The sequence below is a fragment of the Agelaius phoeniceus genome, chromosome 7 (assembly GCF_051311805.1).
Source record: "Agelaius phoeniceus isolate bAgePho1 chromosome 7, bAgePho1.hap1, whole genome shotgun sequence".
NCBI lineage: Eukaryota > Metazoa > Chordata > Aves > Passeriformes > Icteridae > Agelaius > Agelaius phoeniceus.
This window is the reverse complement of record NC_135271.1, coordinates 24,820,619-24,839,534: the sequence shown is the minus strand read 5'-3', so window position 1 is coordinate 24,839,534 and position 18,916 is coordinate 24,820,619. Positions and strand designations below refer to the sequence as shown.

The 18,916-nt window shown below is 45.0% G+C and overlaps 1 protein-coding gene across 1 annotated transcript in view; it reads left to right on the top strand.

Moving 5' to 3' along the window:
* Positions 1-7,268: 7,268 nt before the first annotated feature.
* CCNYL1 (cyclin Y like 1) overlaps positions 7,269-18,916 on the top strand; it is a 37,110-nt gene continuing 25,462 nt past the window's right edge. Inside the window, exon 1 of the mRNA XM_054636473.2 lies at positions 7,269-7,654. Within this exon, the coding sequence (XP_054492448.1) occupies positions 7,411-7,654 (244 nt within the window). The 5' untranslated portion in view covers positions 7,269-7,410. The remainder of the gene's footprint in view (positions 7,655-18,916) is intronic.

Below are 18,916 nucleotides of genomic sequence, written 5' to 3'. Positions count from 1 at the left end.
CTGCTTAATATGTAAAATCCTCTCTTAGAAATGAATGTGCCAGTTCTTGTGGTAGCTCTGCAGACACTGGGTGCACTGCATGTCTGCGCATGGATTTTGGAGACATCCATGATGGGAAAATACTGCATCCCTCACACAGTCTCTGGTTACCAAGGCAAAGGCAGATATAAATAGAAACAATCTGATTTTTTTTAAACTCTATCTAGAAACCTGTGTTGTTGATAACCCTGTGACAGCAACGCCTTATTCCAAATGGTTCTGTTCTGCATTTGTGTGGAAACTTCTGGCTTAATCCTTTCCTCCCGAAATAAACAGCAGCTACTTCTGGTTGTCATTCCACTGAAATATGAAAATTGTCTTGGAAGTAAAGTTTGGGCAAATATCTGTTTTGCTAAGAGCTTTCATCAACCAAGTGAACAAGAGCTAGCACAAAGCATGGAGGAAAACCCAGAAAAGAAAGCAGTCTTTTTCCCTATGTATCACTGTAAGGAGCCATTCAAATCACTAGCACTGAAATGATTTAACAAGTTTTACATTTTCATCTTCACCAGTAGAAGAATCTTCCAGATTCTCCACACCAGTAAAATAGATGGGGTGGTGAATCACTTGCTGTTAAATACAAAGGGAATAAAGCAGAGATTAATTTGGTTGATGACAGCTTGCAGTTGCAGAATCAAGACAGCCTCAGCTTGAAGTGATTTGGACCATCTTTGAAACTGATGGGGTGAATTAAAAATGAAAACTTTTGTTTCTGCAGAAACTGGTGGGTTATCAGTAGACCTTAGAACTTGCTACTTCTGCAAGATCCTTGCACAAAAAGTGAAATCTTGAAATAAATGTATAATCCAATCTAGCATTTCATTTCCTTTACACACAGAATTACATTAAACAGTGGAAGTAATGATCAAAAATATGAAGATGTATCATTTCACAAGTGCTTGAGCTGAAACACAGGAAGTTTCTGGAACCTCTGAAGAGGGAGTTGTTCCTATCAGTAATACTACATTTATGCCTTCAACCTTGCCTCTTGATAAACTGCCATATATAATCACCACATTTATTTAAATGCCTTGTTGCAGAAGGATCACTTAGCTTTTAGTAGAATTATGTGAGTGAGCTCTCAAAGGCCTTGCAGGTCTGAAAGCTGACATTGTTCTGAAGTTTTAGTTAAGGAACAAAAAGCAAACTGAGTAAGCTCTTCTTCACAACTAACCACTGGATTTCCAGCTGCACTTCATTTGCTAGAAACCTCCCCCCACTTTCAGATGTTCACAGACCTACAGCCTTACCCACATCTCCAGCTGCTGAACTTCCAAGCCACAAGATGCCAGTGCTGGGTCTTGGGAGGGGAGAGTCCATAACCATGGAGCAAGACTGACACGTGAGCAGACGTGGGAAAGGCTGCTCCAGCAGCACTCCAGGGGCACAGGGCTGTGGTGGGGAAGTGGAACAGACATGGGGCAGGGAAAATGCTACAAAAACCTTCCTTTTGTGGAGTCTGAGTATGGATCTAGAGGCTTAACATTAGATGTAGAAATTTATGATCTGCTTTATAGGTGCAGTGTTTCGCAATTTGAGATGAAATTATAGTGCAAGCAATGCACTGTATTAATTTAAAACTAGTTAACAACTAATTTTAAACAATTTAGAACAATTATATGGACAGGCAGACAGCAGCTATAACATTCATAGAGATGCAAAGGCATTTCCCTACTGCAGCTATTACCCTTTAAAAAGAAGGAAGAATCCAAGCATATGAAAGATGTGGGGGATTTAATGTTATTTCTAATGGTATTGTCAGTGTTTCTCTTCTTGAGTCCTTATAAAGAAAATCCATCAGATGATAGAGAAGATGGAAGAGTTGAGTCTAAGCAATTTCAGGTACCTTAAAACTAACAGGGAGGGCCCTTAGCACCACTGTCAGAGTTGGAATTAGAACTAAGGTTACCCTAAATAAGCTTGCTGCAGGACTTACACAAGCACAGTTAGACTTTTCTGAAAAAAGCTATTCATGTTAAAGTTTGTGTTAAAATACTGAAAAACATTTTCCACAGAAGAAATCTGTCTCCCTGACCTGCAGCAACAGCTATTTCTAATACTTGATAAATCAAAGTGGTGGTTCTGCCAGCCCAAAGTACAGCTTTGCAGGCCTCCGTCTTGGCTCCAGCACATCTCGAACTTTCTTCTCAGGTACTAAGCCTCCATTAACATGAACTTAGTCTTTGGTAACTGTCAAGCTGGTTTTATTTTACCTGAAGACAAAACAAAGGTAGGAGCAGAAGAGAGAAGCTAAGATAAAGAAAGGTTTACTCCCACATGCCTGTGCTGTTGGTATCCCTGCAGCGATCCAGATGCTCGCATGCCAGCCAAGCAGCTTCTGCATTGCCTGTAATGACATCTTAGAATGCAGCAAAGGCAAAAGGAGGGATTTAATCAATGACAGCAGCACTGCAGTCTGTCCTTATGCTATCAAACACAGCTCCCCAGCCCTGGTTTGCTTGTATTCACTGATAGCCAAGGTAGTACAGGAGATTTAATAGTGTGCAAAACATTAGGTCTACTAAAAATCCACCTTGAGTGTTCTGAATAACCTCCCTGGTTACTTTTCTCCCCCAAACATTGGAATATTCTATTTCCCTAACTACTGTTTAGCTCAGGGATTTTTCCCTTAAAAGGCTGTAGTCTTAGGTTACTTGTCAGCTTCAAAAGACATCACACGTGCAACATTTTTGTCCTGTCAGCTGGTAGTGGTTTTCAAAACAGGATGCCTATTTTTCCCCCGATTATTTCCAAGTGAGACACAGAAGTCTGAGCTTTTGTTTTCAGTTGGTTACACAGGTTCAACCTGGTGATTCATTCTTCCTGCAGCTACATTTCCAGGAAAAGACAAAGCCCTGGCTCTTCTCCAAGTTATCCAAGTAAGATCAGAAAGCTCTCCTCCCCCAGCTGTGACACTTTCTAAGAAGGGAGAAATTGAACAAAACACATCCCAGAGTTGGTGTAATCATCCTGCAGACAGGCAAGGAGGTGCATGATCTTGGAAAGGCATGTGCAGTACCAAGTCAGGGTGAAGATAACAGCAGAGTTTACTGGATTTAAGATTCTTGGCCCTGTGAAGCACAACCAAGTTTGTGCAATGAGCCATTCTCCATTTCTGGGACTGATGGTGACTGTGAAGCTGAATAGTTTACAGGAAATTCTGCAATTTCATTTCAAGCCTTTTAGAAGACTTTCATCTTCTTGCTGCAGTTGGTGTGGACAAGAACATATGCTTGGAGTTGGGAATTTTTCAAGAGTTATTACTCATAAAGAAGCTGGTAACTTTGGCTTCAGACATCTCCTCTTAGGATACTGCTGCTTGCAGACGAAGGGAAGCATGGTTTTGCATAATGAGGTAAAGGAGGACAGGGTTCTGTGGTTGTGAATGCAAGTGCTGAGATTTCAGAGAGGGACTTAAATAAAAACCTGCACCACTCTGCCTACGAGGAACCATCGCAGGAAATGTAAAGACTTGTCTGAGAAGTGCAAGCAGAGAGCAGCTTCCATGTACTCAGCAAATGGGCCAAGTAAAGAGACAGAATTACCTCCCCCTCCAAGCCCACAAGCCAAAACACAGCTGGTAGCACTAATATTAAATCGTGTCAAGCCTGGTAGTTTTCATTTATTATGCATCCTGCAAATAATTATACATATAGTTAAGTTTATAGCTCAGAAGCTGTATTTAGTGGTTGGCAGGGTATGCTCCTCACTTGGAGTAGTTGGCAGGGTATTGCTCCTCTGACCTCATTAGACTAACATGAGGAGCAAGTCTGGTCCTTTGTATATTCAGAATAAACCACAGGTCTTTCTGATCTCTGCATATTAGTAGCAGAGGTCACTACTCCTTTGGCTGTCATCACAATCTGATATAGGGTTTGTTTCAAGGTGCTGTCTGGCCTTCCTTAAAGGCTGTGTGGAGCTCTCCTGAAGTTTGCAGCAACTTCCTGAGAGGGCTTAAATTAGGATTCGTTTCCCACATTTTTGAAAGTTACTTTCCTTTCCCTTTTGTGAAAATTGAAGCACAGGAGGGTTGCTGCCCAGTAGGTGCCCTGCTCAGAGACAAGGGGTGGTAATTGAGAGTCCCATGGCACACACATCTCTTTCTGGAGCAGGAGGAAAAGAGGTTGAATCCCAACAGTCCATAGTAAGCTATTTTCAGCTCAGGCATTCATTATTGTCACAATCCGCCATCCAAAATGCCTGCTTATGCAAAATGTGGATCTAAGTATGTGCTGCCCATTGTACATCAAAGTAACTGATTTTTTTTAATAATGGAAACTGTCTGATGATTCACTGGGGTAAATCAAGCAGAAAGATGAGACAGAAAATAGGAAGAGAACCAGGACCAGTAATAAGTCGTGATAGAGGGTATTCAGTGTATTGCTATAGCAGTAAGTCAATAGAGTGTTAAGTAAAAGATAATGTGTTTCATTTCTGCAGGGTGTTGCTCAGACTACACCTATTAACAGGATCACCTGGTTCTGCAGAAAATACACACAGCAACAGGTTTTGTCATATTATCCTGGTAAGTTGGATCTGAATTAAGACTTTAAGAGTTACTTTGCCAAAATGGAGCAGGAAATTAATATTCCTCATCACTGCAGCTAAATGAAAACATGCACAGATATGGAAAATTACTCTTTACTGGTGTACTGAGGTATGTGGAAGCGGAAGCTTAACTTCTGGAATGACAAGGAGGTGGAACAGTTTGCTGTTTCTGTGACTTCCAGGGATTAAATTCAGCTTCCTCTTGCTTAAGACCTACATGAATAAGTCCTCACAGGGAAACAGACTACTGACTTCTTTCCTCCATCTGCTTGTTTGTATAAGTCCTGATACTCTACAACAGCAGTAGCGCAGGGGAAGAGCAGCCTTCATCTCTCCCCCTTTGCAGAATTACACACTGAGAACAAGTATGAAACCCACAGGAAACTTCAGCCTCTGTGAGGCAGAGGAACCAAAACCTTCACACCCAAATAGCAGTGAGGCACATCACACACTCCAGCCACTCTGAGTTCCCAGCATTTTTCACCTATCGGCACAAGTACGTGGGGTTTTGGCTTCTGGCCCCAAAGGCTGGGTCCTGGTGCTCAGCTGCCCAGTGAGCCACTCCTGCTCACTTCCTCACCCTTGAACAAGGATTTTCCACTGCCCAAAGCCGCAGCTTTGGCAAAGGATTTCCTTGAGGCTGCTCCCAAGCTGAGAGTTAGTAGAGGTCCCAGGTTGCTGCTGGGATGCCCCGAGGCACTTGCTGCAGCTCCCTTTGCTGAAGCCAGGCAGCCCCACAGCCCCACGGCTGCAGGAGCAGACAGACTGGCTTTAGGCACGGACCCTGGGCATGGCTGCTGTCCTGCTGAGGTGCGCAGGCTTGCCTGTGCCTCCTACACTGCTCTGGATGGAGCAGCTCACCTTCATCGGCGTGGAGCCTCTGGAAGGGGCCCAGCAGTGCAGCAGGAGTGCAGCTTGCTCAGCCTCTCCAGCTTCTGAAAATAGTCAGCCAGGTGCAAAGAGTGAGGGAAGGTATTGCTCTTCTCATGCAAGAGGAAATTATGCCAGTTTTCATATTTAAATAGTGCAGATGCAAGCCAACTCTTATTCTTGCTTGAGAATCAATTACTTCAATAACTCATAGCAACCCTCTAGCTTCTTCTTTTTCCCCACCATGCTCACAAAAAATCAGTGGGTGCAATGCCAGAGGGAAGAAAACACCAATCTCTCAATGGCTATTTTGTGTGAAGCCCCTTTTTCTCTCCCGGACCCAGGTCAGTCTCCTGTTCCACCCAATGGTGAACCCCTGCCCCTTCCTAGAACTGGGAGCAGGACTGGCTGGCCTACACCTTTCCAAGCAGAGTGCAGAGGCTGCAGAGGGACTTCAGTTGGCCTGAAGTGGTTCAAGAAGAGCTGAAAGCAAATCTTCCCCAAGGCCCTGGTGTAATCCACAGCAAGGTCAGATTCCTCTGCAGTAACAAGGCTTTGCAAACTGTCAGTAGCATGCAGACAGGCTTAGCTAACACAGTTTAGAGAAATTGCTGGTAAGTGAAAAGGTATCATTCATCAGTCTGAGGGAATAATCCTCATATAAGACTATAAATCATTTGGTTTGTCATTTTATTGTGCCTGGGATTAAGTTGTACAAATTCTGGAAACACAGCATCTCTGACTTCCTCTCTTCAAAGAAACTACACATGGTTCGCCCAAAAACTCCCGTGTTTGTCATCACACGGGAGAGCCAACATGGGGATTTTTCCTACAGAATGGAGTAAAACCCTGAGCCTGCTTATCTTTGGAATAACTGCCAGCATGATAGCAGGGTTTTGTAATACTTTTGTGTGTTCCTAAGTCTTTAGCAGAGCCATTCTTCTTATCGGGGCCAGAGTTAAATTTTTGTAGCGATAGTGGGTTGCTTCAGTGCAGAACAACACATGTTTGCCTTTATCAGGGCCTCTGACTGCTGTGGGTATCTCGCCCTCTAATCCATCTTCCTTGGAGTGTATTTGAACATTCCAGTCCTCTGAGGAGCTCTCAGGTAGCTGAAACTCAGTAAGCGAATCCGCAGCTGCTGGGGACTTTCAGTGCTCCCTGGGGATGCCGGCGGCCCCGTGCAGTGTGGCATTCCCGGACTGCCGGCAGGTACCGCGCACGGCAGCGAGCCGAGCGCCCGGCGAGCGGCTACCCCGCTCCGGGAGCCCTTCAGCCCCTTAGGGGGAGGAGAGAGGCCGGCCATGGGCTGCTGCAGCTCACAGGGATGCGGCAGGGCTGCCGGCGGGGCAGCGCGGGCGTTGTGGTTCGTGTTCCTGCGGGTGGCTATCCCTGGGCTGTCCCCGGGCTGTCCCCCGCCTGTCCCGCATTCCCGCACGGCCGCTCCCGCCGTGCCCGTGGCACGTGCACGCCGGGCCAGCGCGAGCCCCCCGGGGCCGGGGCCGAGCGCGCGGCGCCGAGCGGGCGGGGCCAAGGGGGCGCGTCTGAGACCTCGCGGCCGGCGGTGCGTGCACGCGTGCGCGTGGGGAAGGCGCGGGGAGGAGAGGGCGGAGACGCGGACCGGGGGAGGGCGCGGCGGCGGCCGCGTGACGAGCCCCGCGCCCATTGGCGGAGCGGCCGTCACGCGGCGCCGCGGCGGGAGGCGATTGGGCGGTGGCGGGGCGGGGCCCGGGCTCCCCCCGGCGGGCGCTCGCGCGAGACCTGTGCTCGCCGCGTGTAGGAGGTGGCGGGGCGGTCGCGCGGCCGTGGGGGCGGGCGGGGCCGCGCGCGGCCGGGGCGGGGGCGGAGGCCTTGAGCCCGCCCCGCGCTCCGACCCGCCCTGCGCCCGCCTCCCCTCCCCCGGCCCAGCCCGGAGCCGCGCAGCCGGGGCCCGGCGGGGGAGCTCCGAGCTCCATGGGCAACACCGTCACCTGCTGCGTATCCCCGGACGCCAGCCCCAAGCTCAGCCGGGCTCGCGGCGGCGGCGGCGGGGCAGCGCCGGGGCCCGATCGCTGGGCGGACGCGTACCAGGCGGCGGCAGCGGGCGGCGGCGGCGGCGGCGGCTCGGGGTCGGCGGAGGCCGAGTCGGGGGACTCGGATCCCGGCGGCGGTGGCGGCCCCCACCTCCAGCACATCAGCGACCGGGAGTTCCCGGATGGTGAGCGGCGGGCGGGCGGGCAGGGAGCGCCGGGCACCGCATCCCTGTGCCCTCGGTGCCCCCGCTCCGCCCGGGCGGGCAGCCGGGGGGCACCGGCGGCCCGAGGCGCGGCCCCTTTGTCCGGCGGCGGGGGCAGCGCGGTCCCGCCGGCCCCGCGGGGCTCGGCCCGCGCCGCGCCCCAGCCAAAGTTCCCCGCGGCTGTCACGGCGCCGGCACAGCCCCGGCGGGTCCGGCTGCGGGCCGGGACCTCCGCCCGCGGGACAAGCCTGGGGCCGCTCGGCGAGTCCCCGCCCGGGCCGGGAGCGCCTCCCCTGCCGGGCAGCGCCCGGCCCTGCCCGGATCCCGCAGAGGGGGTCGGGGAACAAGAGGAGAACGTGGCAGAGCCCCCGGGTTCTCCTGGCTGAGGCGGAGAAGTCTGGCTGCTCCTTTCTCCCTAACTATGGAGTCCTGACTCGGCTGTAGTGTTCGGGCAGATCTCAAAAGCTGCTGCATTTCCAGTCTCTGTTGAACAGGAGGAAGGAAGAGGGTGTGTGGGGAGTAAGGGAATTAAGAATTACAAAGATTGTGTGCATATGACATCACCGTGGCTGGACGTGAGTAATTTATACTCTGGCTGTGCAGGGTTGTAACTGTGGACTCATGACACCGGCGCTCCTTGTCGCGTAGCTCTCGGTGTTCCCAATTTGCTTTCCTTGGACTCATGGGAAGGTACGTGTGTGCTGCTCAGATGGCTTACAGTGGCACCCGGAGCGCTGGTACCTCACAGAGCCGCTCTGTAGGCATCTCCTGCCTGCCCGGGAGAGCCGCAGGGCTCTGCTGCCCGGAGCGGGCTCCCCAGACCTGTAACAGGTTCGGGGTGTTCTCTCTGCCCGGGAGAGCTGCAGGGCTCTGCTGCCCCGAGGGGGCTCCCCAGACCCGTAACAGGTTCGGGGTGCTGCTGCTGCTGCTGCAGCCGCACGGCGCAGTCTAGCACCTCATGATATTCAAAACTTAGTTTAATTAACAAGCATCTTGCAGTTCCTCTTCGCAATTATAACCACGCCTATGCGAAATAGATTCGCTTGGAAAAAGATAGTCTGCCTGACATCTTTAATGTACGGTGCATATAATAAGAATAATCACTGTAATCCATGCTCTTCTTGAACTTAAGAAAACATATTTGCTATCAGACTCATTGCAGAAGAGTGTGAGGAGACCTTCAGAAATGGAATTATTCAACTTGCAGGGTTCTGCACAGCACCATATGGTGCAGCTGTTCCAGAAACGAGATGGAACAGTCAGCCCCTTGGAGCTCCTCTGAGACAGCTGTGCAGTAGTAGAAATTATGTTTGCTGCCTAGGAGAAATAAACCTTTATTTTTGCAGGAAGATTATTACAGAACTCTCTCAACTCATTAGGGGAGGAGGAGCTAAACTCTCTAAAGATTTAATAAGCCAAGGAAAAATGCCTAAGCTGAACAAATCTCCTCAGGAATAAGGGTTGTATTTGTTTAAATCTTTAGTATGTGATCATGTCAGCTGTGCTAAGTAACAGATTTAATTGTGAATTCATCCATGTTTCAGGACTGGCCTTGAAGTAGAGATGTATTAATTTTTTTTAATTTGCAGGCCTGAATAAGAGTGTATTGTCCAAGAATAAGATACCAGCTGTCCATCACAAATTTTACTTTTGTGGCTATAGAAACTTGAGTCTTCAGGCAGGAGATAATCCTAGAATTAAAACTGCATAAGTGGTATATGTTTAAGATGATTTTAAAGACCACTTTTACAGTGGTATGTGGTTCACTATTGCCCTCCGAAGTTGATCTGCTGCAAGTGATAGATGATATTTTAAGTTTTCTGATTGATCCAACTCTTTAGGGGTGCAGAAAGTATCAAAGTTTGATACCTTTATTAAAATAAAATTCAGGATTGTCAATTTTAAAAGTAAAACTTCTTGTGTTGATTTTTGAATGTTGCAAAGCACTCCCTGGATAGAATCGAAGAAGTTAAATTCAAAATGTAAAGCACTACTTATGAAGTCTGAAATCAAGTGTTATGATCCAGACTTTATGAAAAAGTTAGAAGTGAGACAGCTATGTGTTTAATTTACTACCTCCTATGAAAGAATAAATCTGTAATAGGCCAGATAGCCATGCCTATTCACCTTAAATTCTAGGATGTACAAGCTGTTGGCATACCCAAACCATGCAGAGAGCCTGCATGTTTCTGTGCTCTTGACTACTAGAAAGTATAGTTTTCATTTGGGGGATAAAATGTATTTCTGTAATTGATTATTGTATAATATCATAGGCTAGCTAAGATGCAAACCTAGTCTATGATGGGAGGCTGAGAACCTACTGACTGCCCTTTTCTTAAATCCTTTGGCAGGGAGAAAGGAGAAAGCTGCAAGGAAAAAAGTCAAGATCCATGCTGCTCAGTTCTAGGAGTTTCTAAGAAAACAGCTAAATATATCAGGAAGCTAGCATCCGAATGGGATGGAGATGCTTAATTCCTCACATTTCTACCTCTATGCTCTTTGTTGTTCTAAAGTCTGTCTTAAGTACTTTTGCACTTGTTTTGCTAAAATTGAATGTTTTGGTTGTATCAAGAATGCAGAAGTTACCAATTGAGATTTATTTGGCCTTTTTGTGTTGTTTCATAGCTTTGTGTTGCTCTTCCATAGCAAGTGGAATGTGTTCCTCACAGGTCTGCACTCTTAAGTGAGGATTATTCTGTAGCTTCTCCAGCACTCTCCTTAACAGGCACTACTTTCCAGTCAGCACTGCTTGGATTGTCTGTATCAGATCAGAAGGAAACAAGAAAATTCTCACTTTCTTAAAATGGGCAAATTACAATGTGGTATATATGTATGACAAAAAATCAGTGTTAGGTGGAATGGAGGTAAAGCACACTGTAAAACTGAAAGACTCGTGTTTCAACAAAGGTTAATTCAAACAGGAAAGGTTTGTCAGATCCTCTGCTAAGAGAATTTAAAGCATGACCTTGTATTTTATGGCTCTCAAGATCCTGAGCCATAACCTGTTTGGTGCCCACTTTCTCCAAATGAGAAATAAGCCTGTATTTGTGGTTTGATATGCTAAGGCAAGTTGGATTAAGTAAACAGGGAATAAACATAACTTTGAAAACAGAAGTTTTTTCCAAATAGGTTCATGCCTACTTTGATACTTAAGTATCAAAGTCTGCCATGAATGTAAAGCAGCCGTTGACTTTTCAGCTGAGCATTAAGTGTTCCTTAAATCAACAGTTCAACACAGTTTGCATTGACCAAAAAGGCTTTCCTATCTAGTTTTAGTAATGGTAGCTCTTTGATCTTAGTGTGCCATTTAGTGGGCTGTGGTGATTGGTTTGGTGTTTGGTTGTTTGGGTTTGTTTGGTTGTTTGGGTTTTCCCCCCCAAATGAGTGTCTGCTAATCTTTATTTTGGGCTTCCTTTTTTTGTTTTCCCTGAGATTTTTTTTCTTGTTATTTAGGGGGAGAACTTCTTAAAGCTGACACTTTCTTGCTAGATCCCTATGTTTAAACATAGATCTACTTCTTCAAAAATTCTTTGATCCTTGGATAAAAGAAGAATGAGACCTTGCTTAGCAGATGTTTCTCACTTGTATTTGAAGTCATCTCCCTGCAGTGCTGCTGTTCACTGAGTTTGAGCAGAGGTTTGCTTGAGTGCCTTGAACCAAGGGGAAGAGTGCTGCCCTACTGAAGTGGTGGGACAAAGTGACCTGGTACCCTCACCTGAATAACTGGGGATGGAGAATGACAAGGGAAAAGACAGTCAGGGATGAGAGGGAACAGCAAATGGGACCAGGAGAGGAGCTGAGTGGGATGTGATCATCACACAGAGGTTAGATGGGAAAGCAAATAGAAGAGGACTTTGGAGAGGGATGTAGTAAGTGAGGTTTACCTGGCTAGTGCTAGAGTTACTCTTGAAAGCTTCAGGTTGTCTGCATGCTGAAGTTATTAAACCGTGTTGAAGGTGAACAGATATTTGGATATATTGATTGTCTGTGATCTGGTTGTCTCTACCAGGTTGTCTGTAAATCTCCTTGCAGAAGGTCTAAATACTGTTCATTTGTTTCTCTTATATAATTTCATCTTATTTCAGGCATGTGGGTGGAGGTTTTTTCCTGATTTTTTTTTTTTTTTTTTTAGTTTGGGGTTGGTTTGTTGTTGGTTTTTTTTTTTAATCCTAGTTAAAGTGTTAGTTAAGTTAAAACATTTTGGTGCGAAGAATCAGCTTTTTGATGCCAGCAGTTTCATCACAGGGAAGGCTTAACCATCTCTGGGTTGGTTTTTGTACCTCTCTATTTGAAGATCTGTAGCTGCATAGGTTGACAAATACTGTTGTCTATTTGGACAAACATGAAGCCAGGGCTAAAAACCAAATGATGCTCTGGTGCCTTTTCTTAGTATTCCCTCTCCTTTTTTCCTTGTAGTCACCGAGTTTTTCACCCAACTTAGACTCACTCTTGGTCCCCATAACTGTCAGTATCCCTTTCCAAAAACTGACTAGACATTAATTACAGAGGTATTTGTAGCAGTTGCAGGTAGTCCAATACTTCATATTTGTCAAGATCACAGACTTTCTGTGATCTTTCAGAAGCCTGAAACACCTTCCATGTTGTTACCTTAAGAAGCTTGATGCCATGGCCTCTAGAAACAATCTGTGAAGTACCTGTAGTGGAAATCATCCAGGAGCAGCAATGAAATTTACCTATAGAATTGGGAATTTGAAATAAAATAATTCGTTGCTGCAGCATAATATTTGTATTTCTGTTTTTATGCTTGGATGCTGCTGGCAACTAAAGAATCCTCTATCCTTTTTTTCTCTTCAGTAAGTCTCGGAGACTTTTGCAGCAGGCAAGTAAACCTTAGGTTTTTAAGAATAGTTGGTATAGAGCACACATACATGAAGCTCATGTGGAGGAAGACTGATTTGTGTTTCTGGTGTGTTTCTTCAGGCTTTCAGCATAACAGGCATTGAAATACATAATCAGAGGGGTTTGATGAGACTTGTAGAACTAAGGAAATTGAATTCATTTTAATCTGAGCTTTTTTTTTTTTTTTTTAACTGATTCTGTGTCACTTACCTCTAGCATCCTTATCCTCTGCTGGCTTTCTTTAGGAGATTTGCTGTTTTCCCTCCTACCTGCAGGGTAGATGTTGTAGAACAACAGAAGTTCAGTGGCTAGAAGTATGTGTTCTCTCAAGTGTGATCATTGTGGTGAGGTCATACCAAAAAGCTGACTAACAGGGGAATGAACTCTTGCACAGCCAACAAAACACAAAACCCTACTCCTCCCAGATTCATATTGCACATTAAATTAACATTTCTAGTCCTGTTTCTTCCACATACAGGGAGAAGGAAGAAGTTGCTGTGGGAGGCAGGAGGGAAATTCTACCAAACATTAAGAACACAGACCTTGCATCTGTAGATCTTGCCAGCAAGTTTATGTTGAGATTTTTAAACCTATCTGTTTTTTTCTTCATTGCATCTAGAGTTTGAATGTGCACTTTTATTTCTCTCACTAGAAAAAATAATGTTTTCAGAAGAAACCTCTGAGTGTTTTGATTTCAAGAGGTGAGGGAGGATGGTACTGACTTAAAAAAACTTGGTGCTATTTATTTATATCTGTAGTAAAGCCAGATGAATGAAATTGAAGATCTTCCTTGCAGGTGATGTGAATATCAGGATTACCTTGACAGCTTACACAAAAATCCCCCTGTCAGCCAGGTAGCATTCTACAATGTTTGATGAGCTGTGTGTGCATAGCACAGCTTTGCTTCTGTTTGGAGTTCTTGAAAGGGTCTCGGATCATTGCAGAAATCAGACATTGTTGGTTTTTTCCCAGTTTAGTGAAAACTAACACTGGCTTGTTATGAAATGTGTCAGTCAGGCTCAGATAATAAACTGCTGAATGCCAGTATATTTCAAAGACTAAAACAAGTTTTTCTGTAAAGCTCTTGGACATGTTTTATTATGTGGGTAGTTATTTACAGACCACACTGCAGGTAAGGTCCAGGCTTCATTTGAAGTTTGCAAATGTGAGCAATTGGAAGAGGTGAAAAATGTACCACGTGCCAGTCCTGCAGGTGGCATGTGACACCAGCAAACACTGCAGTGTGCCTTGCTTTGGTCACCTGCAGACACAACCTGAGACTGGAATTTCTGGCACTCACCTGTTCTGCTTTCTGAACCATGGCTTGGAAGTGAGGCAGAGAACATGTGAGGAGTGTTATGGGAAGGCTTTCCTTGTGCCTGCTGTTTTCAGCATGGATCTAAGAGTCTAAAATTTGGCTGCTCTTTAATGTATACCAAAATTTGGTTTGGTATGGTATGGTTTGGTGGTTTTGGGTTGTTTTGGTTTTTTTGTTTGGTTTGGTTTTTTTTGGGAGGGTTGGTTTTTTGGTTTGGTTTTGGGTTTTTTTGTTTTGGCTTATCAGTTAGAAAATTAGAGCTGTGGACTTTGACTTTAACCTCTGGTGATAGTGAGTTGTGTTATGTGTGAAGGTTGGTGTGGGGAATAAAAAGTGACAGCATAGAACTAATTCTTTCTCGTTGTCCTTTAAATGGTCCTAAATTAAATGCAGTACAGGAACACATCCCTAAAAAAACATGAGTTACTTCTGCAATCTAGCTTGTGAGCTACTGTTTTCCTGCTAGTTCAAAGATAAAATCTTAGGGGCATCTTGTTTACCACTGTTTTAACTTGTCCTGCTTTTGCTGTGGACTTTGGGGCACTCCTGATATCCTGCCTTGGCTAAAATCTGTAGAAGTGCTTTATAACCCTGGCAGGTACATCAGGAAACGTGGGGAAGCCTCCTGGCTCTGTTTGGTCCCAGAAAGGGAGGGTGGGTGTTGTGTTGTGTGGAGCACATCTCAGCCGTGTTTCTCCAGCAGGGACTGTGAACAGGATACAATAGGATCATGTTGGGATGCCCTGGGGAGGCTGTGCAGAGTGGTGTGCATACTCCTGCCCTTTGAGAAATGGAAGAACACATATTAATATGGTATTGATTTCTTTTTTAGTCCACAGAAATTAACAGATTACCTAAACCCCAGGTAGTCTCCGTCCAGTGTTTAATATTTATCTGCACTTTTGCTTTCTAAAGTCTTCTGATTTTAATAGCAAATTTGAAATGTTTACTCTGTCAGTTTCTCCATCCCAGCTCTGGAGTGTGGTGTAAAAGAGCAAATAATTCCTTCCGAATTAAGAGTTTGTTGTATATTGAAGTGATTTCTGCATCCTTCCGGAACATCAGTGTGTTCTTAGATATGTGCTGGGTATTGGTAATGATATTACTGCTTCTGTAGTAGTGCCATAAAAATTAACTGACAGCTATTAAATAGCTATAAAATGTCCTTCTGTGTCTATTGCGTAAATTCACAATATTTAGAAATAATCTTTTAATAATCTTTCAGCGGGGAGAGTTACAAATAGAAAGCAGACTATGCATGCTGGCCTCTCTGGTGCATTTGGAGTGGCTGGGACAAATAAACAAAGCTGGTTAAATGTAGAAACCAGAGTTGTAACTTTTTCCTAAAAGGTTTTGGGAAAAAAAATAGAGTAGCGTAATTTGAAGGGAAAATAATTTTATATAAAATTATTGTTAGGAATAACAGACTTTCTGAAATGGATTGGCAGTTTTGCTCATCTAATTTGTTATAATTTTTACATCTTTATTGGCAGTGTTAAGTGGCTTGCATCTTTACAGTATAAGGTAATGAAATATAGGGGGAACTCAAGCATTAGTCACAGCTAGTAAGTCATTGAGCAAGTGACTAAACACAATTTACAGCAAAGAATTTATTGTCTTATTTAATGCTTTAAAGTTGCGCTGTATCAAAATGTTACTGCTGTCTAGCGAAGCAAAGGATGGGGCTAAAACTGTTAAAAGAAATGCAATAGTTTATTGTTCTGGAGTAGTGAAATTGTCAAAGGGCTGCTACTTAGTGTCATCTTTGACTGTCAGCTTTATTCACAGGATAATACATGTAGCAGGCTGCAATGTGTAAAATGTGTTTGTAATAATTAGAAGACACCCGTGGAGGTATGTAAACCATAGATAAGTAGCTAGCATAATAAATTCCTAAAACCTACACACATTCTTACATGGCACGGATAAAGTCTTCATGTGGATTTTGTGTTATGGAAAGGATGCAAGATCCTGAGCTAGGGCAGAGGATTGCCTTTACAGTTGCAGTGATGTGCCCTGTGGGGACTGTGTGTGCACAGCAGCAGCAGAGGTGGCTGGGATTGTCTGGAGTGCAAGCCAGCTGCAAAGGATTCCTCAAAGTGGGAACGGTGGCACAGGGAAGCACGTTCAGGCTTCTCTCTGCTCCACCTGGAGGCAGGGTTGATCTGACCAGCTTGGTAGTACACATGAGTAAATGGCTCTGAGAGATGCAGGGAAATAAGGGGGATGTTGTTTTTAACACACAGTTCTCAGACAGGTGAAGGGCCCTTGTGTAGCAGCATTGTTGTTCTGCTCTCACAGACCTAATTTCTGGTGGGAATCTTCCCGTCTCACCTCTTTATCACTAAGTGTGAGGGTCTGATAGAAAGTGGTTTGATTTCTGTTGAGTTAATAGCCTCTAGAGCAAAAATGTTCTGGAGCTGTTTTCTTGCTTTTTATATCATCCTGTTGTTCCTCTCTTTTCTCTCATTCTTGTTTCTGCATGTTTTAATTCCTATTATTCCTGTTTATCCTGTGCTATACATGCTTTCTTTTTCTGTTAGCTTACTGTGAAGCTTGAGTTTTCTGTCATACAACTTCTGATGCAGCTCCTACTCAAGACTTACCTTCAGGGCTGGTATCTTGGCTTTGGACTCATAAGTGCTGCCGGGATGAATATTAGGAGTTGTGCTTGGTTGTGAGTCAAATTGTTTGCAGACAGATTTATCTCTTCCTCTGCCTTTTCTTTTGCTGTTTCCCATTAAATTTTACCTCTGCTCATGCCCTTATCTGCCTCTTGCCTTATGTTTCCTTCAGCTGTATTGCTGTTGCTTTTTGGTATTTCATGAGCAACATTGGCAGTTTTCAGGATGAGCAAATCACATGACTGCTTTTTCCATTGCTTAGAAAAAAGCATTGTCCAGGGAAAATGGCACAGGCAGGATGGTTAAAGTTCTCTGGCAGCTTCTAAGGGGAAAGCTGCAGGCAAGTGGTCTGTTAAATGCATCTTTCTTTGCAGGCTCTTGCCAGACCAAAGCAGGTACACTGTGTCTGCTGGGGCCATCTTATCCTGGAATAACAAACCCAGCTACAGTTGGTCTTGATCATTTCTGGTGGGATTTCATACTGGGAGCTGTGTGATGTGTCTTGGACTATTAGTACCTTAACTCTGGTTGTATAATCTGTGTTGTGGGTTTAATGTGCTGTGGCTGCTGGTACACCTGGCTCCATCCAGCAGAAAGTGTCTGGCAGAGCCAGCATGGAACTGGAGCCAGTGAGGTCTATGATCCTTTCAGTTCTGTTCCTCACCTTAAATGTGTGGGTCTGCTTGGCTCAGGGGGTTGACTCATGTGGCCGTGTCAATTTTGTGTCACTCAGTGCATGCTGCAGTGCTGTGGATCTTCTTGCCTGGAATGACAAGAGGGCATTGCAGAGATGTCTGGGATGAAAGTTATGTTCATTCTTGTGCTTTTAGTCCTAGACCTGATTTCTAGCATGTGAGGGGCATGGATATAGAGACTGGCAGAGCATGAGGAGAGGCAGAAGCAATGTAAGAAGTGAGCATTAACAAGTCAGATGGTTTCAAAGTAAATCAAAACCATAGGGAAGTCAAGATAGTAGTGTATTTTTTAATGAGGTGAGGGAGGATGGGTGTTATCCTGTATTGTCTCTTCCCTGGGAAAAAAAGCATCTGTCCTGCTTAATGTTTATCAGTGACCTGGAGGAGGTGATGGAGGATGCCCAAATTGGAGATGACAGCCAACAGTCAGTGTGCTGGAGGCTGCTTATTCAGAGGGACCTGGACACTGGGCCAACACCAACCCTATGAAATTCACCAAGGAGAAACATGGAGTCAGTCCTGTATTAGGAGTTACTGACTTCAATGCCCTTTTCCTTCAGTTTTCCTGTGCTTTTTTCTCCCCAGTTTTCCTTGCTGCCTTTCCCTAAATATGGCCCAAGACTTGTACAGTCCTACAAGCTCTTCCCTCCCATTCCATAGTGATTCTCATAGCCCTGTAAGCATTAGTCCCCAAATGGCAAAGGTGATCTAGGCTCTGTGGACCCTCATTGGAAGTTTTCAAGGCTCAGCTCAGTAAAACCTTGAGCAGCCTCATGTTCTACCAAAAGCTGATTCTGTTTTCAGGAAGAGGTTGAACTGGAGACCTCTGAGAACCTCCTAACCTGACTTACCCAGTTATTCTAAAAGTTGCTGCTGAACTGTAAATAAGTTCTCAGTCATTTGCTCTGTTTGCATCATAACTTGCTGATAATAATCTGTATTTTAAGTCTGCATATTGCAGTCTTGATTGGCCTGTTGATGATACTTCAGTTACTGGTAGGCTGGCAAAATACTTCCACTTCTGAATCACTGTTTGTGTTGAGTTTGTTAATGCAGTGCTAGCATTAGAAGCTGTATACTGTCTTTTAATTGTGATTTTGTTAAATCAATGTTAGAAACTTGTCAGACTTGTGGACAAGTTTTAAACAAGTTATACTATTTTGTTAAGATGCTACAAGTGGTACTTAAAATGTGGCAATATGGCATGCTATTGCATGCTGGGTTTTTTATTTTTTCATAGAATCAACTGTGTATCAGAAGTACTCGAGGTATGAGCTGGGAGGCAAATTCCACTCTAGGGCTTCTAAGCCAGGACTTTTTCCATTTTACTGCATGAATAAATTCAGGTATCTGTTCACTGTGCTGTGAATGAGCACAGTATGGTGACAATGGAAATACTAGTTTTGTAAATTAACTTGTTTTAAAACTTCACATGATGATCTGCTTCCATGGCTGACTCTGGTCTTTTTGAGAGGAGGAGGGATTCCCTTTTGAACAGTCTTGGTGTTCCTAAACAGATGTTGGCTACTTAAACAGTAGAGATCCAAAATTATAGTGGTGCACGTCCTGGAGCAGTTCCAGAGCAGCAGGGCTGGACTAAGATCAGCAGTGTGGTACAGCCCAGTAGCTGGAAAACATGAGTGTCTGGGCAGCAGTGTTGTGCATTGCCACTGGGAATCTGGAATGAGGAGTCTGGGGAGCCGTGCACCTCTGCAGTTACATTCCCTTGCTGGTGCATGGGGGCTGT